Genomic DNA, 22,291 nt, shown 5'->3' on the forward strand with positions numbered 1-22,291 from the left:
TTTAAAGGACGTGAAACTTGTACTGTACTCGATCATTTAAGCTCTCATTGGTCCCAAATTGCACTGAAACCTAATTACCTTAGAAACTATTTATTCAAGGGACATTCATAAAGTTACAAATGATACATCCCAGTTCGCCTCTTGCTCATTTAATTAAAGGCATCCTTTTCATTATATCTCATAATGACCACATGACTAACTCACCCTGGTAAATATATTGTGTACTATGTGTATTGCAATAATTTTAGCCAGCAAATAATGTATTCCAGGCACAGAGAGAGGACTAAAAGCTTTCCGAAGGGACTTGGTTAAAAAGCGCTTTTCATCAAGAGGCTTCAAATTAATATGAACATTAAGTTCTTAATTAATTTATGTGCTGTCTCTCACTGCAATGAAGTGTAAGGTCCAACTCCCACACCATCAGAGCTTCGAAACCAGAATGCAAGTCGTTCGTTCTCAAACACCTCCAATTATCAGCACTCACTGTGCTATATCAAAACTTTCTCTCAGTAATTGTTTTAGTGGCTGGGAGTCATTTCGACCTGGCACATATAAAATGCAGAGTGAATTGGCTACCCAGCAGAGTAAAAGGCTGAATAGCAACCAAGTGCTGCATGTCGAGTGCCAGCATCAGTCACAAATAATGCAGCTGAATGTCCACTACTGATCAAAATTATGGATATATTATGTTAAATATTATGTTTACCAAGACTTAATTTATTTGAAAAAGTACAGTACAAAAGCTACAGTATATTGTGAAATATTATTACAATATAAAGGACAGTTTTCTGTTGTAATATATTTTTAAATTGTTATTAATTCCTGTAATAGCAAAGCATATTTTCAAAAGTGTCACATGATCCTTCAGAAATCATTCTAATATGCTGATTTGGTGCTTAGTTAATGCTCAGGTATTAATAATAATGGTTCTCATTGTTGAAAACGAAGTTTTTACTGCTTAATATTAGAATTTATAATAATATTTGGTATAAAACATAGTTTACAATATATATATATATATATATATATATATATATATATATATATATATATATATATATTTTTTTTTTTTTTTTTTTTTACTGTATTTCTGATTAAATAATTGCATATCATTTCAAACTTATGACCAGTAAAAACATAGGGCTGTACTTAAATTGCACTACTGACTGTCCTCACTTAGCTCAAGTATTATGCTCAGAAAATAGGCAGGCTTCATGGCAGCAGGTATCTTGGCGAGGTGCCATGGACTGGTAAACTAAGTTAAAGACTTCAAATAGAGCTCTGGAGACAGGTTCTCCTCTAATGAGCCGCTGTTGGTTTCCAATAAATCTCTCATTCCATATTAGTGCAGCTTGCCACTTATCACTGTATGCCAGGGGTGTCTCACCCAATAAACCACAGCAAGAGATACACAGAGCATTACCTTTAGCTGTGGATCAGTTCATTTTGACTGATTTCCAGAAAAAAAAGAGAACATGCTCAGTGCGATTTTATTTTGAATGTTAATGACAAATTAAAAATTGAGGGAACCATTAAAAATATTTGTGGGAGAAGCTGTGATTAAAATGTTGGATTTGTCACAGTCTGGTTGTAATGAACTTTATTGGATAAAGGAGAAAAAAAAAAAAAAAACGTTTTAGTAACACTGAATTACTGTTGATTCCTGGGGGAAATCAGAATTGTTTCTTCACTTGTGTAATGGCTGCCAGGAGGATGCTAATTACATCTTAATGGTGACCTCTTGCTTTTAAATTCATTGAGCGCTCATCATAATTAGCTATAGTCATTATAGACCGCATCTTTTTCTTATCATCTGCAGATGAGATTTGCAGTGCAGCTGATCATGTGTGTGGAAGGTGATGTTTTTGACTTTATACCCCTTATAAGGTGTTACACTCTAGCTGGTGATGTTCAGGAAGGGCTGACACCTCTAATTTGATGTCTGTTCTCTGACCTCCTTACTTGCGTCACAATGGGATTTCCTATGAATTGTTAGCTGCTGAATTAACATCATGCAACCTCAACTAAGACATACGTTCTGTAGTAATATACTAGTAAATGACGCATACAAATGTTGTCAGACCACAAAACAAAGCTATACGTTACTGCTTTTTGCATTCTTGCTAATGCATTTACTTAAATACACGTCTTCAGTGTTGACAATGTATTTATGTATAAAAAAAACATAAAGTGTGTTAGAACTGTCATAATATAATAATGAATTTCCTAAAAAGAGCATAGTAGAATATTATACAAAAAAATAAATAAAACGTTTTTAAAGTCATACTTATTATCCTCTATTCAAATATAATTCTTTGTAATAGGTGCTTTAATAATAAAACATAAAGGTGCTACTATTGAGACATTGATGTACCTTTATTTTAAGAGTGTATGCTGCAAGCTACACTGTAAGTGAAATAAAGATTGAAATTTCAACATGTTATCATTGGAAGACCATTCAAAAGCCCATCTGGGACTGTTCTATTCTTGTGCTTGTCTCATTTGGCTAGGCAAATAAGACACTAAGCTTGGATAAATTGCTTCATTAACACCTGTTTTCTGTGCCATGACATCACTCTACTTCTCACATTCCTACATGATTCTGTTAATTCTGAAAAACAGATGTATAAGACGTGTGCAAAGGTCTGGCATTCAATTGGAAACAGCTTTCTGCTCTAAATCAATGATTCTGCGTGTCTGTTTTATATACAATAGTAAAACATCAAACGACTGAACTGCATCCAGTAGTATGAAGAAAACTGAAGTCAGTTAAATTAATTCGTAGAGAATCGTAAGAGTTTCTTATTAATAGTCTTTAAGAGTTTTTCAAATTTTATATATATATTTATATATATAATATATTATATATATATTTATATATTATATATATATATTTTACATGCATTCATTGAACGTAATCCTATTATTTGCCAACATCTCTGAAGTGTTTTTTTTAGTAAAGTTGTGTGTGCATATTAGCACAAAACTAAAATAATAACTGATTTCTTTAATCTAAGTCCAATGGGATGCTTCGGCAATGCAAACATTTATTACAGTGACAATATAAAAGACTCTTATAAAAAATTTATGTCAGCAGTTACAGCACATTTTCTTTTGGGTGAAAATGTTTTGTTTTATGTATCTCCAGCAATGGACATCAAAGCGGCGATTATGAGACCTGGATACTCCCCACATGATGTAACAGAAGTCCAGTCTGACACCTCCTGCCAGCCTCCTCCACTTAGTGTCTCTATGAGTAATTCCACAGACACTTATGTCTCCATTTCTGTTACCATTTATGGCTTCTGTGTATTCTTTATGACAATGAATCCCCGACATTTATTCATTCTGCATTTCAGAGCTGTAGGGCTTGTATCTCAGAAGTAAACACAAGAAAAGGGATGAGGGAGTGAGAGAGAATGACACATACCATCGGCATTCAATGCTGGATGGGTCTGATTTCAGTATGGGCAGACATCCAGGATAACAGATGTCCATATGATGACCGCAGCAAGTAATTTACACTAATAAACAATAGCAATCCTGTTCCACAAAGGGAACACATTATATTAAGGACTATATTAGTTTCGCGATATAGACAGTCTGAGGCTTTATCTAAAGTGGAAACAAAAGGCTTAATTATACCCACATAATAAGAATGATGAAAGTTTCTGTCTTTGGTTCTTTAACCTATGCCAAACAGTCATGTCATAAAAATGCATCTTTTGCTTAATAACATTTTTTCAGGTATGACATTGAATTAATGTGTTAAACGTCTGAGTGGAATAATCAGATTTTAAAACGAGAGAAAAAAAGTGCATGCTTTAGTTATTTTAATACGCACTGTGTATATGTGCATTGATATGCGTGAAGAGCAAGCCGGAGTAGATTAAATACCTCATAGGATGATTTGGATCTAAATTTATTCGCTCTTTTCATGTGCTCAAATGGTTCTCAGTAAAAGCAGGGTCTTAGCATTAGATTTCTGTGAAATGTGGAGAGTAGTGCATGAAGCAGGTCTTTGTGCTGTACGTCAATAGGGACCGGAAATTAGTCACTCTTTGAAGTACTTTGAAAACCTTGAACAAAAAGGGACAAAGTTAATGTAAGTCATTCATTATTAACCCCCACAGATGGAAGCCTTATTGATTATCCATTTTGACGAACAAATCTTCCTTTATAGACTTTTTTTTTGTATGCAGAACCCAGTTTAAACCGGATCACTGCTCCATCTGCCTTTTACATTAATTAGAGCAAACCTCATTTAGTGCTTCAAGATAATGCAAGATCGTTTGTGACACAAAAGCTTAAAATAAACAAATACAGGTCACCAACCAATGCAGGTCATTTTGCACACACAAAGAAACTAGTACGTCACTACAAAAACTTATTTTGCATTGAAACATCCACATGAATTAACTTTTTACTTACATTTACTAATTAAGTTTATTGTTTATTACCTCATTAGCATTTGTTTCTTGTTTTAAACATATCTAAAGTACTGTGCCGTTATAGGCAATTATATTATATTATGTATATATTTGGAAAACAAGACAAAATGTATATTTTTTCTGTGAAAGATATAATATAATATAATATAATATAATATAATATAATATAATATAATATAATATAATATAATATAATATAATATAATATAATATAATATAATATAATATTATATTATATAATATAATATAATATAATATCTGTAAAATCCAAGGATGGTTTTGTTGGAAAACAAGTCAAATACACTTCATAAATGTATTTATTTTGTGAAATGCATGTTTTTTTTTACATCTCAGTTAAAAGCCTATCTTCACAGACCTATTACTACTGAACAGTGCCCTTGAAGCACATTCTCCCAATTTCAGTTAATTGTATTTTTTTCATATTTTCTGATGCTCTAAAGTGAAGTTGAGCTTTTAAAAACCATCCCATGTATAAACCATGTTTTTTTTTTCATGTTATTTCTCCATTACCGTGTAAATTAGCATACAGCATCAATTAAAATTGCATAAACTCATGGCAGGACTGCGAGTCACAGCTGGTCGACTATAGTGTTGAAATCACATGGTGGACATTATGTTCTGGAGGGAGAAAATGAGATGCTGGATTACTCTAATGGCAAAATCATTAAGCACGCAGGAGACCCTCGGCTCTTACTATGTGAAAATGGCTCCTGTGAGAGACTCTATAATCTCTCCTGAGAGCACTTTTGTGGTTTCTCATTTCATCTCCCCTATGGTCATTTGTGTACGCGGCTAGTTGTTTTTGTGTTTTACTGCATATGCAGAAGCGTTAGTTTTCATGTGTGTCCACATGTGTCATGCAGCTCTTCTGTGGTGATAGCTAGTGTTTTATGTTGTATTCTACTGATGTTCCCTCTCCTTATGTTCAGACCATTACGGCACTATTACGGCACAAAAGTTCTTTGTTCTGCACAGCCATGATGACAGCTGTGGCATGTTGCTGTCAGATTTAGAGATTTATATAATATGCTGAAGGCTAATAGCAAGAAATGGCAGATGTATCAAACGTGGGAAAGGAGCAGGGCTTGTAGCCGTGGGCTGTTTGTTTGACTAGTATTTTCAGTATTTTTTCTTGGACTTCAAGGCTGAATTAAACCATGCTCTGACACTGTGCTGTTTTAACCCCCAAGGGCAGGAGAATGACTTTATTGGGGTGGCCTGTGGAGGTCTCTCACAGACCAGTGCTGTTAGACTGTGTGGTGCCATGGTCAGCACCCTGCTCTTTTGCTGGAGATACGGAAACCTTTTCTTCGCCATCAGTTTTGGCTCTTTTCTAAAAATCTTTAGAAAAAAAGGATGGTGCACTTTTCCACTCACAACATGATTCCATTAGGAAGCTTCTAAGGAACTGAGATACTGCAGAGAAGGAGATTTGGCCTGTGACATGAGCATGTGGAATCCAGAGAAAGACATCATGTTCCAAATTGTATATTGACAGAGAAGCCGTTTGAGTGCTTGACAGGGGTTTTAAGTCTTTTTAAGAGGTGCCAACTGATGCAACAGTTTTATTTGTGGTGGAGAGCCGAGCATGATTTAATAACTGAGACGTGCTGCCTATAGCTCAGCCGAGGCTCAAGTGTAATTGAGGTAAATGATCGGATCAGTTTGGAGAGCACTCGTGAATAACAACCAGCGGCTCTTGTTCAGTAGTTCTAAATCACATTTAATAACCAGGCAGTTCTTAAGCTGGTTAAAGTCTTGTGACCGTATAAAACCTTCTCACGGTGGAATAGACTTTGATTTAGTGGTGAGAGGGTCAAAGAATGAGGTGTTCAGACTAGCTGCCTGTTTGTTTGAGTCTGTTGATGTTATAGGTGAGGTTGTGTTGTCTGTTTTCTTCTCTTCACACATATTCTAGTTTAACGTCAAAGGCACAGTGTTTTTCAAAGAGATAAACCTCTGGAAATCACATCCTCTAAGCCTCTTTAATGTCTAATTGTACAATTTATTTTTCACATGGTTCTTTTTTTTCTCCTGCTTGCTGAAGATCTTTATGACATGTATTTTTTTTTTTTTTGTCTTGTCAGTTCAGTTCATTTTTGTCATACCCATGTGCTTTCATGGCTTTATTTGAAATGCATAAAGATATAAAATATAGATATTATTAATATAATATAAAAAAAATGAAGACTGGTGATCTTAAATTATTTTTATCAAGCTAGCAAAATCAAAATCAATACAAAACAAATGCAATTCTGTATGTATTGTATAATAAACACACACACACATACACACACACACAAATATATTATGTTTATTATTATAAATTGCATACTAAATCTGCATTGTTATAAATAGCATCATTTAATTAATTTTTATCAATGTAACATCACTGTAATAAGGCATATAATCTCAGTTACGTTAGATAGCATTATAACATAACCTGCATTATTTTTTTATGTAGTACAGTATTGGGATTGGGATTGGGATTGAATTTTACTTTTATTCTATTCATGTTCATCATATACATTCATCTATCCATTTCTTCATGTATCTTTTTACCATGACTAATTGGGTTCATGGTAAAAACCTTCCTATATTTTCCTCTCTAGTGGGTCCATTTATGTCAAATTTTCCTTTCATTAAATTAATCTATTTTCTCTTCATTCTCTTTGCTCTTTCCTGAATGTCACAGCAGGCATATGAACCAATCAATCAAGGGAACATTTACCACTAAAACGTCATGAATCATTGTTATTTTAATGTATCAGTTTTATAGCCTTATTCTTCCTATATATATATATATATATATATATATATATATATATATATATATATATATATATATACATCCATAGCCTACAGAGGTTCTGTTGGGCCAAACACTTAGACATTATGCCACCTAATTCATTTTATCCAGGCTGCACTTTTGTTCACAGGCATATGAGGTGAATGAGAATGAATTCTAATGGAATCTGATATAGTAATAAACCTCTGCTTAGAATGGAAACATTTTACAATATCACAGTCTATTCCAATCACATGCTGCAGGGTCTCGTTCCCATACTGAAATAGACATGGCTGAGTTGCAGCTATGCATGCAAAGGGTGAAGTTATTCTTAAGGGGATGTTTGCAGCACAGATGGACACAAATCATACTTGTGGTGATTCACTGATTGATTAACTTTTCAGCGATGAGGGATATGCTTTCTGATGACCTACAGAATAGAGAGAACAGAGAAGGTGGCTGATGGGCGCTGAATCTAATACTTAAACAAAGTCATACTGTAAAAGCACTCACGCTCTGGCTGACTAATGCTATTTATGCATCAGAAATGAATTTGAAATGTATGCAGCTATGCTTATTAATACTTTAGGATTATTTTAAGTTGTTTTTTGTGCTGTAATGGCTGTGATTTATCCTTTTGTTTTGCTTTTTTGTTTTAGGAACATGTTAGGAGTTCATTCGAGGGCTTTGCGCCTTTCATCTAAACATTGAAAAAAAGATCCGTCACATCCAGGCGTACATTAAATACATCATTTATTACAGAATACAAATGGCATGACACTTGTATTTCATAAATACCACTAATAGAGACAAATATAGTTGAACGTACTTCACTGTAGTTCAACAATACAGTGATAAATCTTGTGCGAAAGTAGCTCAAGGAAATGTAGGTAAACATCAAACTGGAACAACATTATATACAGTGCACATGCCATGAATTAAGCACGTCTAAAAAAGTTGTTGAGTGGGAAGCTTTCTTTGAACTTTTGCCTACCAAATGTTCATTTGCATTATGAATTTGAAATCTGCTCTTATATCATTAAAGCAATATTCAAGGAATTTTTATCACATGTTCATGCATCAGTAAGAGGCTGTCCACACTGTGTCTGTACTTACAAATGTGACAATTAATCTCCTCCTAGGCAAATTATGCTTTCCAAAATGTCTGTTTCAAACTGTTAAGCATAACATTTTAAGACCAAAGGGTGACTATGAAATGTATTTTTTCCAACTGTACAGACACAGATGATGGACTATAATGTGCACTAAGCAATTTTTTGTTTCTATTTCACTGGCCAGTATGACACTGGATATTTGTAACACATATTTGCACTAATGCAGAATTATGCTAAAGCATAAATATGCATAATTTGCCTTTACAGAGCCATATGTGTTATTCATGATTAATTTATTTTACTAAAATTATCAAATAAGAAGATAAAATAAGAAGTATTTGGTTGGTCATGTGATTTCAGAGTGGTGGCCACCTTGAAAGTAGACCTCCCTCATATAAAATAGAATGTCTTTTGGGATGCAACTCTACAAATTTGTATGTATTTGTTAAACTTAAAATAAAAAAAAATAAAAACTTAGTGCACATTCAATTCTGAAGGTGACATCAATATGATGTCTATAGCATGACATTAACTCCAGAGCATTGCTTAATTACTAAGATGAAAGTGCAATTCATGGCAATTTGCACGCCAATAATTTGTGACCCATGTCTAACTGAAAGACATTTATAAATGTAAACACTTTACTCAACTGGTTAAGCGTGTCCACAGAGAAGGCAGTATTAATATAAACTTCTAACACGACAGTAAATCACATTGCCACAATCAAAGCAAAGATTGCACAAATATTTCATTCAGCACAAGGTGGTACAGGTCAGAGTTTCACATGGGAGGTTACTGTGATCTACATGCAGAGAAAATCCTTCCCAGAAGGGTGCAGTGTTAACAGATCTGTCCAAGCTGTCACATTCACTTTCATTTACTGAAAAAGGACATGCACGCTGTTGCTTGGTAGTCCAGTGTTTACAGTGAACAGAGCATTCTTTTAATCCCCATAGTTTTTTTCTCTAACATTTACATATACATTGACAATGTTTGACTTATGTTTACAATGTAAAATATTGGACAGATTTAGAGTGCACCCTTTTAAGAAGCTGGTTTTAAACTGCACTTGGATGTAATGCTTCAGTGAAACAATATTATTTTATCAGCTTATCCATGATGAGTTAATGTGTAGAAATGTTTGAAATCCTCAAAGCATTTTGCTTTGCACATAAAATCAATCAAGACCACAAAAAGCCACAACAAATACGAAAAGATATCCTAAAGAGCAAAGTTCACATTTCTCGACCGCATAAACAAGCTGCACAGTAACAGAGAGACACTTGCCCTAAATTAATAGTTCACAAACACTGACAAGTATTGAAACAGTTTACCACAGTGACAGTTTTGATATGCATGGAACTTTAGATTAAATGTGAGTGAGAGAGAGAAACAGGAACATTGCTGTGTGCTTTGCACTGCATGCATAAGCTGAGTTTGACAGGAAACCCAATGCCTCCTAATTTATTTATCTTTCTAGATAATGTTTTTTTTTTTTTTTTTTTTTTGAGAGGGAGTCACATAATGACTTTGATAAACACTGAATCTCAGGGATTTACACAGAAGCTTGACGGACTGTGCTCATTTGTACTGGAAAATGTTAAGAACATTCCTATGGTGAATAATTTGGATTTGGCAGCATTCTGAACTGTGCCTGCTGAGGGATGCGAAATGACATAACACAGATCAAAACAGGCCACCAGAGAAGTTCTGTTATCATACACAGTTTAAGCTTGAGATAGAGAATTTGTTTATGCAGTGAGAATACGATATTGTGCATTAGCTCATCTAAGGAGACACTGCTTAAGCAGTTACATGACTAAAAGACAGAACTATAATTCAACAATTTCCTTAAAAAAGCTGGTATGAACATGCGTTTTCTCTTCCTCTTTCATTGTGGTAAGAGGTTTTGTTTATGTGCTGAGTTACCAGTTGGGTCATTTTTAACCTAGACATTTTTAGATGTACTCTAGACTAATTAGAACAGAGCAGTGCCAGGTTAAGAATTTTTATGTGTTGACTTTTTTTTTACAGACATGAACCTGACACTTATAGTAATGCTTGTTGTAGTCTGAATTATTTAATATTTGCATCCAAATGTAACTATATTAGAGTGAAAATGCTTCAAACGTCTATACCTGATTTAATCTGTTGATCTAATGCAAGAAAATATTCTTTCAAACTCAAACTCAGTTCCTCACTTTATGCAAGACGACAGAAACATGACTCAGGAGGGAGTTCCCTTTACTGAACATCCACTTCAAAGTTCTTTTTCAATGCTATCAAAGAAAAACAAATTGATTGATAAACTGAAATGATAAACATGTTTAGCATTTAGTTTGTATTTTTCTTTAGCTGAAACTACTTTTTTTAGCACAGACCTATTTGAGTGGTGAAATGAGCTGATAGAGCAAGTGAATCTAAGAGAAAGCTATGAGGTAGATGATAAAAACAAATGTTTAAAAATGTCCCTTTGTCCGACACAAACTTACTATTGGTCACTTACCAGAGGAGGGTTAACCTGTCCTTATGTGACACATTGAGAGGTCACAGTAGAACGATCCAGAACTCGCAAGGTGATTTACAACACACTCATAAGGTTTTTACTGCAGTTCCCATTAGAGTCTGTTTTATCTGCTGACATGCGTCCCTCTTTCTCAGCTGGGTCACTGTCCTCTGAGCTGCCTTTGCTTCGCCCTCGGTGGTCACTTTGCCAGCTGTGTCCACTGTATATATATCCATTGACTGGCCTAACATTAGGGTAACGTGACCTGTTAAGGCATAGAATCTCCTTGAAAGCATACCTAAACTCTGGACTTCTACAGTAGATCAGTGGGTTAAATGCTGAGTTAGCGTAACCTATCCAGTTTAAGATTTTGTATATAAGGTCAATATGGCCCATTTTTTTTAAACCTATATTGATGTTCACGACTACATGTAGTACAAAGAATGGGAGCCAACACAGCGTAAATATACCCATGATGATGCCCAAAGTCTTCAAAGCTTTATGTTCCTTCAGGCAGAACTTGGGCTTCTTGGCGGTCCTTGCCTCACATTGGCTGCTTGCAACCTCGTGTATTTTGCCATTGTTTTGAGCATGAAATCGTCCCTCACTTTTGTCTATCTTCTTCAGCTGCTTCCTTGCCTCCTGGAAGACGCGGCTGTAGACAAAAATCATGATCACCAGGGGGATGTAGAAAGAGATTATAGATGAGATGAGGGCATAGGGAGGATTGGTGATGAAGTCACAGCAGTAAACATTCTGTAAGCAGCATTCTGCTGCTTTATCACTCCACCAGCCCATATAGATAGGTAGGAAGGAAATGAGCCCAGCAATGACCCACACCAGAAGCACAATGATGCAAGCTCTTCTCTTCGTCAGTAAGGACTGGTAGTGGAAGGGGGATGTTATGGCAAGGTAGCGATCCATAGCGATGACACAGAGCGTCTCGATACTGGCCGTGACACACAGAACATCAGTGGCTGTCCAGAAATTACACCAGAATCTGCCGAAGTGCCAAATGCCAAGGTTGATGTTAAGGGCGCCTAAAGGCACCACCACTAATCCCATGACCAGGTCTGCACACGCAAGTGACGTGATGAAACAGTTTGTGACGGTCTGAAGTCGTTGGAAGCGGCCAATGGCTGTAATCACCAACACATTGCCAAAGACAATGATCAGAACAAGAACTGACATGAGTGTGCCAAACAGAAACATCTGTGGTTCGCCAATGTTAGACTGGGTGTCATTTCCACATGTTTCGATTGGAGAAGAAGTGGTGGATGGAGTGTTGTTTGCCATGTCCTGAGAGATTAAAAATGAAAAGCAGAAATATACTGAATTAGTTAAGAAAAGATTAACACAAAGGCTTGAGTACTGAGCTGTTAACCATGTCAAAATGCAAACACTAAGTAAGCAATTTATAAAAACAGTGCAATTCAATGAAAAGATAATGCAATTTATTTCAACAAACCTCCAAAAATGACTTCCACCTCCACTCCTCCTTCCCTACAAAGTTACAGCATGCTTTTAAGGTTTATAGGTTTGTTACGAATGAGTAGATCCTCCCAGCTTTGTTTTGCATGCTTAGCTCTTTCTCTCTCACTTTTGCTCTCACTTCCTCTGTCACCACAGCACTTTTCTCAACCTCTCTCACACACAACCACTCTGCCGAACGTTCTGTAATGTTAAGTGTGGCTCCCAGGCTATTTGTCAGAGCCCTTATAACATTCTGTGATGACATCATAGCTGACTTCCAGCCAATGAGCAGAGAGTGAGGTGAAGGCTGCACTGCTGCTACAGGATTAAGTAACAACAACCTGACAGCTACAGTAAGACTGGAATTGTATTTAAAATAGTTCATGCAGACTAGTTTTAAGTATATATTTTCACTCATTGTCACTCATAAATAAACTCATTCATGTCAGTGCTTTGGCACAAACAAAACTAGCAGATAATATTCATAGTGTAAAATTCCAGGTTTATTGGGAAGCTAGGAATCAAGCTAGACCAGAGGTGAATGCAAAGAAAATGAGAAAATTTATATTTGTTTTTTATTTGTGTTTGTGTGTGTGTGTGTTTGCTTTTGAGGTTGTGGACTCAAGTTCTTGTGCTTAAAATTTCAAACATCTGCTTTGGTTTGTCCATCATCCAGAGAATGAAACTCTGTGTAGGTTTTCATTTGTGTATTTTGTTAAACAATGCCCATATCATTTTTGAGTTGCTGGCTTTGCTTCCTATGGGTCGGACCTGCTGAGCAGGTCTGGACAGTCTTTATATGCTAGAGTGAGTAAAAAATCATTAATGCCGATTACTAATGTCTGTGTGTCATCTGAATGTCCAGAACCAGATGTCCAGAATCATGCCTGCAGTACTTGAAAGGCCATAGTGTATGCCATTAGTGTTTTTATTTTATTGTATAACTTGAAAGAAATTAACCAAACATTTATGCTTAAAAATGAAAATCCCCCCAAAATTAAAACAGTTGCTGGTCCCCATTGTCTTCCATAGTATGGGAAAAAATACTATAGAAGTAATTGGAATGGGCAACAGCTGATAAGACAAAATATATATTTTTATGTTCAGCAGAAGATAGACAAATACATATTAGGAAGACGCTGAAGGGTAATGCATATCTTTCAGTGCTTTAAAAAAAAGAGTTAAAACATTTTTATTTAACTTCTTTTAGTTATTCACAATATGTTCTTAGAAAGTGTTTTAAGTGTTTTTATTAAAATTCTATTATACATACAGTATTTGTGACATTTAATGACCTATGTAGTCAAATACAAAACACACACACACATATATATATATATATATATATATATATATATATATATATATATATATATATATATATATATATTTTTTTTTTTTTTTTTTTTTGCAGTTTTTTTTTCTTTGGAGATACAGCTCTGTGTATCTGGCACATGGTACAAGATATACTGTAGAGTTTGATTAGTCTGACGAAATGAAAATTAGCAGGTGGACTTTGAGTACCCTTGGAACATGGAGATATAAGTAATGATTAGTAGATTTCTTGTCTCTGCTATGTGTGTTTTTTCTGTGTGCTTTCTGAATGTCATGGACTGTGTGTTACAATGTGGATATGAGGTAAAGATCAGATTAGATGTAGCAGAGTCATGTCTGCAGAGATATTAGAGGACGGGTCTGTGAATTTGAGGAAAATGGCTTCTTTTCATCATTTTTATAAAGAAGGAATATGAGTGGGAATGTAAAACATGAATGGGACTACATCAGGGATGTGCAGTGCTGCTCTTCGAGGGCCACCTTCCACCAGAGTTTAGCTGCAACCCTAATTTAACACACATGAACCAGCTGTCTTCAAGATTACTAGATTCTTGCTGCGTTCCATTCAGAAGGGTTCATCCATATGCTGTAATCCCTTCAAAGGGTTTACCCTCCGGAGTGAGAGCTTTTAAGGGTTGAAGGTTGTAGGGAACCAAACTTGAAGTGCCTTTCTGTGTCACTATGCCATGCCCACACATGGAGGCAGCGTGATCGTGGAAAGAATCAGCGCAAAGGATCATGGGGGCCCGAAGTGTCCATCAGTTGTACCCTTCAAAATCCTACATTCCAAAGGACCTTTGAAGTGGCCAGTTTTAAACACTTCAGTTTGGAACGACCCTTCAGTATGGCAGCCATGATTGTTTTCACTCCGAAGTGCCCTTTGGAGGGCAATATATCCGTTTGGAATGCACAGACTTTCAGTGATTTCATGGGAGCAGCAGATTTAATAGGTTTGCCATCTGTGGTTTCAGATGGAATGAAGAAGCTGCCAACAACTAAAAAGAGTGTGGTGCTTGTTTGTACAGTTGTCAAATAAAGCTGTAATACTGCGATTAATCGCATCTAAAATATAAGTTTTTGTTTACATAATTTATGTATGTGCACTGTGTATTTATTATGTACATATAAATACACACACATACAGTATATTTTGAAAATACTTAAATATATATTCATTTATATATTTATATTCTTATAAATTAATTGAATATATAAAAATAACATTTATTTTGAATATATATATATTTGTAATCATATATACATTATAAATATACACAGTATACGTTTGATGTTACGTCAAAAATGTTTATTTTGGATGCGATTTACAGTAATCACGATTAATTGTTTGTCAGCACTAATTATTAACTGTTGAGTCCATAAATCTAGATTTCTTTATTCTCAAGCCACTGAACATTGAGTACCAGCGTTGATTTGTTTGTGCTTGTATGTTTTCTCTCTCTCTATAGCTATAATTTACTTTGTCAATTTAGTTTTTCATAATTTTATTAACTCAAATTTAAATAGATTTTCTTTCAGATTGCCAAGGTAGCAATGTTTTCATAATTTTTTCTTCTTCTAATATTTCAGTTTTATTTTATTTCACCTTTATTTTAATGAACAAAATGTTTTAACTTTAGTTTACTGTAACACTCATGAGTACAATGAGGTATTGTCTCTGCGTTATTTGAGACTTCTGTTTATGGAATGCCTGGTACCGGTCGTTCCTGAAAAAGCCGATTAAGAAGTAGCTCATTTGCCACCAGCTCACAAAGGTCCATCATTTTAATGCATGTTCTACATTTAAAAGGGTTCAAACATTTTAAAAACCCTTTAAAATGTTTCCATTATTGTTGAGGATTCAGTCTGGATTGATGATCCAAAAACTGGTACGAATGATCTATGAACTGGAAAATAACTGAGAATGCATTGTCAGCAGAGCTCTTAAGTGCAAATTGCTCGAGGACCAAGTAGTAAATGTACTGATAAGTGCTCTGGGTAACAAATCGTGTCTGCTAGATAAGATACAGTATACAAAGTTGAATACCTTAATGTTTAATCTTTTGGGAGAAACTGGTCATCCTGAGTTTAAACAGGAACAATCAGGAATTAAATTCCCCTTTTTTAAAAGTGAGAATGTAAAACCTGACCATGTCAAAAGTTTTTTACATATACAATTTAAAGCAAACAGGGATGTCTTTGACGAATAGAAAGTTTAAAAGAACAGCATTCATCTGACATAGAAATCATTTCTAACATTATAAATGTCTTTACTGTCACTGCTGATCAATTTAATGCAGTATGCAAAAAAAAAGAAAAGGAAAAAAAAAAAAACTCCCAAAACTTTAACAGTCAAAATAATGATTTGTAGAATTGTATTTCCTTATTATTCAAGGTTGATAAGGACCGGTTTTAACTCTTCAAAGCTAAAAAATTATGACAAAATAATATAAAAATAGATTAAAAAATAAAAACCTGATAGAATCAGGCAAAATACAGGGCACAAAATTTATAATTACCAAATATGACTAAAATATGCAGGCAGACACTGGCATGTATAAACGGCAATCAATTAATTTCCCGTTACTCTAGAAAAAATACATGTATAATTTTCAACAATCAGGATAAACCAATTTAAATGCAAAAAGTGGCCAATTTTTCACACTTGTTCATGCACACACCATGACAGTCAAAACTGTGTTATTCATTGATACATACTGCACAAAAATCTGATAATGAAAAAATGAACAATAAAAATGCATTTACCTTTGTGACGCACTTTAGATTGAAACAGAATTAGAGGAAGCCTTTTGTGAATATTTTATAATACAGAACTTTAGTCAAACACAGTCAAAACTAATCAAGTCCAGCAGGTACCAATCTGGAAAGTAAAAACGTCCTGATGCTGGACAGCATGGTATTCGGTTCCTAATGTAATTCAATTATTCAAGTGTGCTCTGATTACAGAGTTAAAATATTAGAGCCTTCATGTCAGCTCCCTCCACAGGTGTAATTCACATATTGAGAGATGAGTCACTCTCCCGCTCTTTACCGTGTAACCTATTTTTAGGCTCTGGCATTGTTATCACTTTAATATACAGATATACTTTCAAAATCTGACTCCTTATTGTGCTAAAAAACCATTTCTCATGGATCATTACATCTGTCTACTGACCCGAACAGCATCAGCCGACTGCAGTGGGGGGTGTGCATTTAGAAACGTTATGATGACTGATTGGATGCAGCACATGCACACTTGGGTTTTGTTTGTAAACCAAATAGATGTTAGAAAACTACCAAACTTACCCCAAACCAGCCCACACTTTGACCACCTGCCCAAACCATTTTTCCCTGCATAATCAAATTCAAAACAGCCCAATCTGACAAAGCAAAAATATAAGTAGTTCACGTTTCTCTGTTCAAATGTTCACATTACGTAGGGATCTCTGTCCTAACCTGTACAAAGGCTATCATGGAATAATCCAGGAATCATAATAAAAGAATTAATTCTATTGAAGTCTGTATATTGTGGTTTTTGGGAATCTGTGACTTTATCATTGTTACAGTTGGCTTCGCTCCCTGTTGAGTAGGACTAGACAGGCCTTATATGTTGTATGAGTAATCACAACCAGTCTCTGTGTTGAATACTGATGTGCATCTGGACAGATTCTTTGGAATCAACTGTTTATTTTCTTTATTTCTCTGTGATCTTCCAGATATAAATAAATTCCAACACCCCCGTCACTAGGAAATCCAGATGCTGGCTGGCAAAGTTATAAAGGGCACTGGTGAAAAATGGATAATGGTCTTCCAGAAGACATGAGCGCCAGTGAATTCTGCAGTGGGAACTGTGTTTTTATGTTGTTTCTAATTGGCTTTGTATGCATTGGCTTAACATCATAGGGGCTGTGTCTCAGTGTAGGCGTTCAATACTCTCTAAGTATGAGAGTTGGATTCCTCAAGGAGAGGAAGAGCATGTGGAAATGTCCTAGAGGAGATAAGTTGTTTGTAAGATGATGAGTGGGACAGTCGCAGGTGGGAAATAAGAAAATATTGGCTTTAGTTTTTTGTTCTGTATTATAATTTACGAAATCTAATGTTCCATTACAAATCAGCAATTGTGGATGGACTTCAGAATTAATCTCCATTTGCCCATCGTCCTGCAGCACTGAAGGAATGTTGTATACCACTCGAGTGCCCAAACTGCAGTTTCCATTAAACAGAATGCAGTGACAATAACTTGCCAGTTGCCAGATTGCTGTGACACTAGATTATATTTTATATCAGTCTTGTCAGATCCTGCAGGATAACCAAGCAAACTATCCTGAAAATAAAAATCACACGCAGATACATACAGTACATATGTATAAACACATATTATTTATTTACTCATTGCAATTGTCTGTCTGCACCTGTTTTGTCAGTCTGCTTGTGAGTCTTTGCCTTTGACGAATTTCCTCCTCATCCGGTCTTATCAGTACCATGTAGGGTGATGGCATTTGTGTAAATGAGAGTCAGTTGTTTCTTTTGGACAGACAGAGGTTATCTACAGGAAAACCTGTAAGCACATTTACGCAGTCATTTATGTGACATTACTCACTGCTTTCGTGAACTGCATACGTATTTTAAAAGCACTGTATCATTTGTTGCCATATCCTTGAAACTGTCAGCTGACTTTATTATACTGTTTGGAATTGGGTTTGACATTAATGGTTATGAAATGGTCTCAAGAGATTTCCTTACATCTGGTCCTTATAAGGCCTTTATGTGAAGGTGCTAGTGATATTGAAGAGAATTGACAAATGTGAAGCTACGGACTTGATATACTGGTAGAATTTCTTTTTCTTCATCTTAATTTCTTTTTAATTACATACACATACAGTATGTATGTTTATACCTATATACTGTATATAATTACAGTAGTAACAGTGCTCTGAATGAAGTATTTTGCCATGTAATTGTATTGTAATTAAATCATAATTTTTCAATGTACATGGTGAACTTTTTGTATTTTCCGAGACTAGTGATGGTAAGAGGCCAGACAGGAAAGAATGATTTTGAGGTCAAATATGTGTGTTTGGAATGGAAGGAATCAATGATGTCACTCACTGTACATCATGAAAAGTGAGATGCAGTTTATACCATGAAACAGACATATTAAAGATAACGATTGAGTGAGAGACTAAGGGTGTTTGAATACATGACAGAAGGGGGCGGGGCTGTGAGCCGAGATGAGCACAATAATGGGCCTATAAGCAGGAAAGGGAAATACAGTATAAATAAGTGTGAGGTGTCACAGAGTTGACCTGGTTTCTGCAACAGTTATTGAGAGATATATACATAAATGTGCTGGTGTAGCAAACAGATGGTCGAAACATTTCCTCCCCCATTCTCTCAGGATACCTGGGAAATATCTGCTCTTGGATAAGAGATGGAACACTCATTCATTCTCACTCTATTTTGATATTAAAAAGATAAAAATCAGGCGAATTTTCTTATTATATTGTGATGAGGTGTTGCTTCCAGCAAGGAAATTACATTGGTATAGTCAAACAAGGGTTTTACTTGTACAAATAAATAAATAAATATTAATTAAATGTTTACTGCTCATTTAAATGCAATATTCATTCTGTGTATCAGACCCAATGCAAATGGACAAAAAGTGAGAGCATTTCTTCATTGACTGTCTTGTCAAATTATATTATATTATATTATATTATATTATATTATATTATATTATATTATATTATATTATATTATATTATATTATATTATAATGAAACTATCTTTCAACAGCACCCGAGGCAGCGAACACCACGTAACGACTGGGTGTTTCTACATGGAGGCTTTACCTACAGTCAACAAACACCACCTGTATTTAGCCTTGTTTTGGTAGCCCTTTCCAAGTCCATCACATTGGAATAACAGACTCTTTATAGCAAAAAAAAAAAAAAAAAAAAAGCATTTTTAGAAAATACAAAGTGTACTATTGACAAATCTGTACTTATCTTCTTAGTTACTAGTTAACCCTGTTGCTTAAGTGACCCTGTTTCCAGACGAGTGTCATCAAAAACCACCAGCTCTTGATAAGAATCAAAACTATGCCTCGGTTTAGAACTTGTTTGAGACATAGATAAACACATTTACCTTCCCATTTCAGTTTTGTCTGCACTATAAACAGTTATCAGATTCAGCCTTTTTTTTACCATTTAAAGTTGGCATCAAAATGGAATTGTAAGCTTCTTTATCGTGATGCATGCCTGGATGAAATTGCATATTAGAAGAAGAAGAAATGTCTTATTAGAATAAAGGGAAAAAAGTTACAATAATAATATTTTATTTTTGTTTTTGTTTAAAGATTACGGGGGCAAAAATATAATGATGGGCATGGATAAATCATTAAAAAAACTGCAATATTCAATAAAATAAGAACTGTCAATTCCAAAGATATTTTAGAGCCACAGTATTCAATGAGTTATTTGAACTGGACAGCATTCAAAAATCCTTGGCATTTACTCTCCATAGAGCTCCCATAAAGGCATTGTATCCCTCAGAGATGAAAATAATCATGGGAAAATGTTTTTGATCGAACTGCACTAATATAATTCACATCCCAATGAGAGGAGGGGGAAGAGTGAGTGAGCAGCAGTCACACACTAAGTGTGAATCTGTAATGCGTTTTTGAGAATGACAGGAGCGGTCATGATTAACTGACATAGATGAGGATAAATAGGACTATCAATAATTAAACAGCACTTCATTTCTCAGGAGTCAACCTGCAGTGGGAATGTACCATCAACAGTGCCGCTTTCAGCGTCTTCACCAATATTTGTCTCACTCTGAAATGAAAGAGCAATGAATAAATTTCCAACATTTAAAGATGAGAATGGACTTCATAAAAGGCTGTGTGTGAGGACATACATTATGAATGTGCTTATACTTCAACCTTTCACCTACATTATTTGATTTTCATTATTCATTCCAAACTGTTGCATATAGATTTTCGTCTGAAATGAGTGGCTGCCCTGGGGACAGATTAAGTGGTTCCCTTTTGTTTTGCCAATCAACTGAAACGTATTCAAGCCATATCTAATAATTACATCTAATGTTTTGGTCATTGCTCAGACTGAGGTGATCCATTAAGGATAAGAAATAAACAAGGGCATTAATTCATGTGTACAATCATGAAAAGATATTTCAGCTTTGTCAGAGGTAATGAAACAAGGTCAGTCTTTTTATTGTGTTCATGTTTTCCTTTCCCTGCACTGTGGAAATAGGATATGTCCCATTTTCTCTTGAACTTCCCTGTCTATCAGACACTTCCTCGACGTGGCCACACCCAATCTTACCTTCTGACCCTGCTGCATTCTGGTTTTTCAGCTCGCCAACAGTAAACGGTTGTTTTTTTGCTATGTTACAGGCACTTTCCAACATTTATAAATAGCAGTGAGCCATTTCGTGCAGTTCCTCTCTGCAGAGGAAGAGCAGAAGCAGGGGTTGCTGTAGGTTGAGGTGGGCTCTCAGCGGGTGAGTGCACATGGGTAATTGTGCATGCAACACTGCAGAGTTCCAACCACATATGCCACTTACTCTGCAGTGATGTGATTAGTTATATTTATCTATCATTTTAATTTCTAAATGGAATAGATTCAGTCCTTGATTAGAATTAAGTGGCATTTGAAGCCAAATACTCTTAAACACACACCTGTTACATCTGTGTCTTTTTACCATTCTGCTAAATCTTAAAGGAACACACCACTTTTTTTGGAAAATAGGCTAATTTTCCATCTCCCCTAGAGTTAAATAGTTGAGTTTTACAGTTTTCGAATCCATTCAGCTGATCAGCCAGCGCTTTTAGCTTAGCTTAGCATAGATCATTCAATCTGATTAGACGCTAGCAGCACCTGGAAATAGTCTCCAGCAACTCTGCTATTGCTGCAACTACACAAACTAGCTGGGGACTATGTTCAGGCACTGTGTAGTATCACTGCGCCTGCTGCCTCCGTGGTACTGCATGGAGTTCCTGAAGTCCCTGAAGAACTGAAGTTCCTTGATTATTATGTTGGAATGAGATTATAGTTCCTAGCCATATCGGCCTAGAAAAAAAACCTTTTCATTTTCCATCATTCTTGGTACACTATGTAACTACAGAAGAGTCAAGTTTTAAATAGCAAAAATATTTAAACTCTTTGGTCATTTTTGAGCGAGATGCTAACGGTCTAATCAGATTCATTGATCTATGCTAAGCTAAGCTAAAAGTGCTACCGCCAGACCTGGGCCCGTATTCATAAAGATTCTAAGAATCCTCTCAGAAAACTTAATTCAGCTTAAAAACTTTTACGTAGGAGTCTTAGCTTAAAAGCGATTCGGGACCGATCTGGGAGCAACTCTGAGTAAGGAAAAGACAAAAACTTTCATCTTAGTGAGGAGGCGGGGTTGACCCGGTTGCTATGTATGACACAATCTTTTGAAGACTGTGATAGGTTGGTTGTCCAAAAAGGAAAAAAAAGAGTGATTTTAAGTATAGGGTCTATTGTAATTCTTACTTTGAATTTACATGTGTAATTTATCCTATTTGACCATTCTCTCTCTCTCTCTCTCTCTC

General features: G+C 35.4%; 4 protein-coding genes across 5 annotated transcripts in view; 1 reads left to right on the top strand and 3 right to left on the bottom strand.

Moving 5' to 3' along the window:
- Positions 1-22,291, bottom strand: part of ablim3 (actin binding LIM protein family, member 3) — a 139,889-nt gene that overhangs the window by 72,972 nt on the left and 44,626 nt on the right. The gene's annotated exons all lie outside the window — the stretch shown is intronic.
- The window catches only part of LOC127971859 (SH3 domain and tetratricopeptide repeat-containing protein 2), a 102,207-nt gene that overhangs the window by 15,132 nt on the left and 64,784 nt on the right, over positions 1-22,291 (top strand). The gene's annotated exons all lie outside the window — the stretch shown is intronic.
- On the bottom strand, positions 7,997-12,562 carry LOC127971864 (beta-2 adrenergic receptor-like). The gene is made up of 2 exons (XM_052575130.1): positions 12,350-12,562; positions 7,997-12,180 (listed from the first exon to the last, which is right to left on the bottom strand). The coding sequence occupies exon 2, from the start codon at positions 12,175-12,177 to the stop codon at positions 10,957-10,959; it is 1,221 nt and encodes a 406-aa protein (XP_052431090.1). The 5' UTR covers positions 12,178-12,180; positions 12,350-12,562; the 3' UTR covers positions 7,997-10,956.
- The window catches only part of LOC127971865 (beta-2 adrenergic receptor-like), a 91,594-nt gene continuing 77,299 nt past the window's right edge, over positions 7,997-22,291 (bottom strand). Inside the window, exon 3 of the transcript XR_008156942.1 lies at positions 7,997-8,747. The gene's annotated coding sequence lies outside the window, so the exon portion shown is untranslated. The remainder of the gene's footprint in view (positions 8,748-22,291) is intronic.

Source organism: Carassius gibelio, chromosome B14, assembly GCF_023724105.1.
Source record: "Carassius gibelio isolate Cgi1373 ecotype wild population from Czech Republic chromosome B14, carGib1.2-hapl.c, whole genome shotgun sequence".
Lineage (NCBI taxonomy): Eukaryota > Metazoa > Chordata > Actinopteri > Cypriniformes > Cyprinidae > Carassius > Carassius gibelio.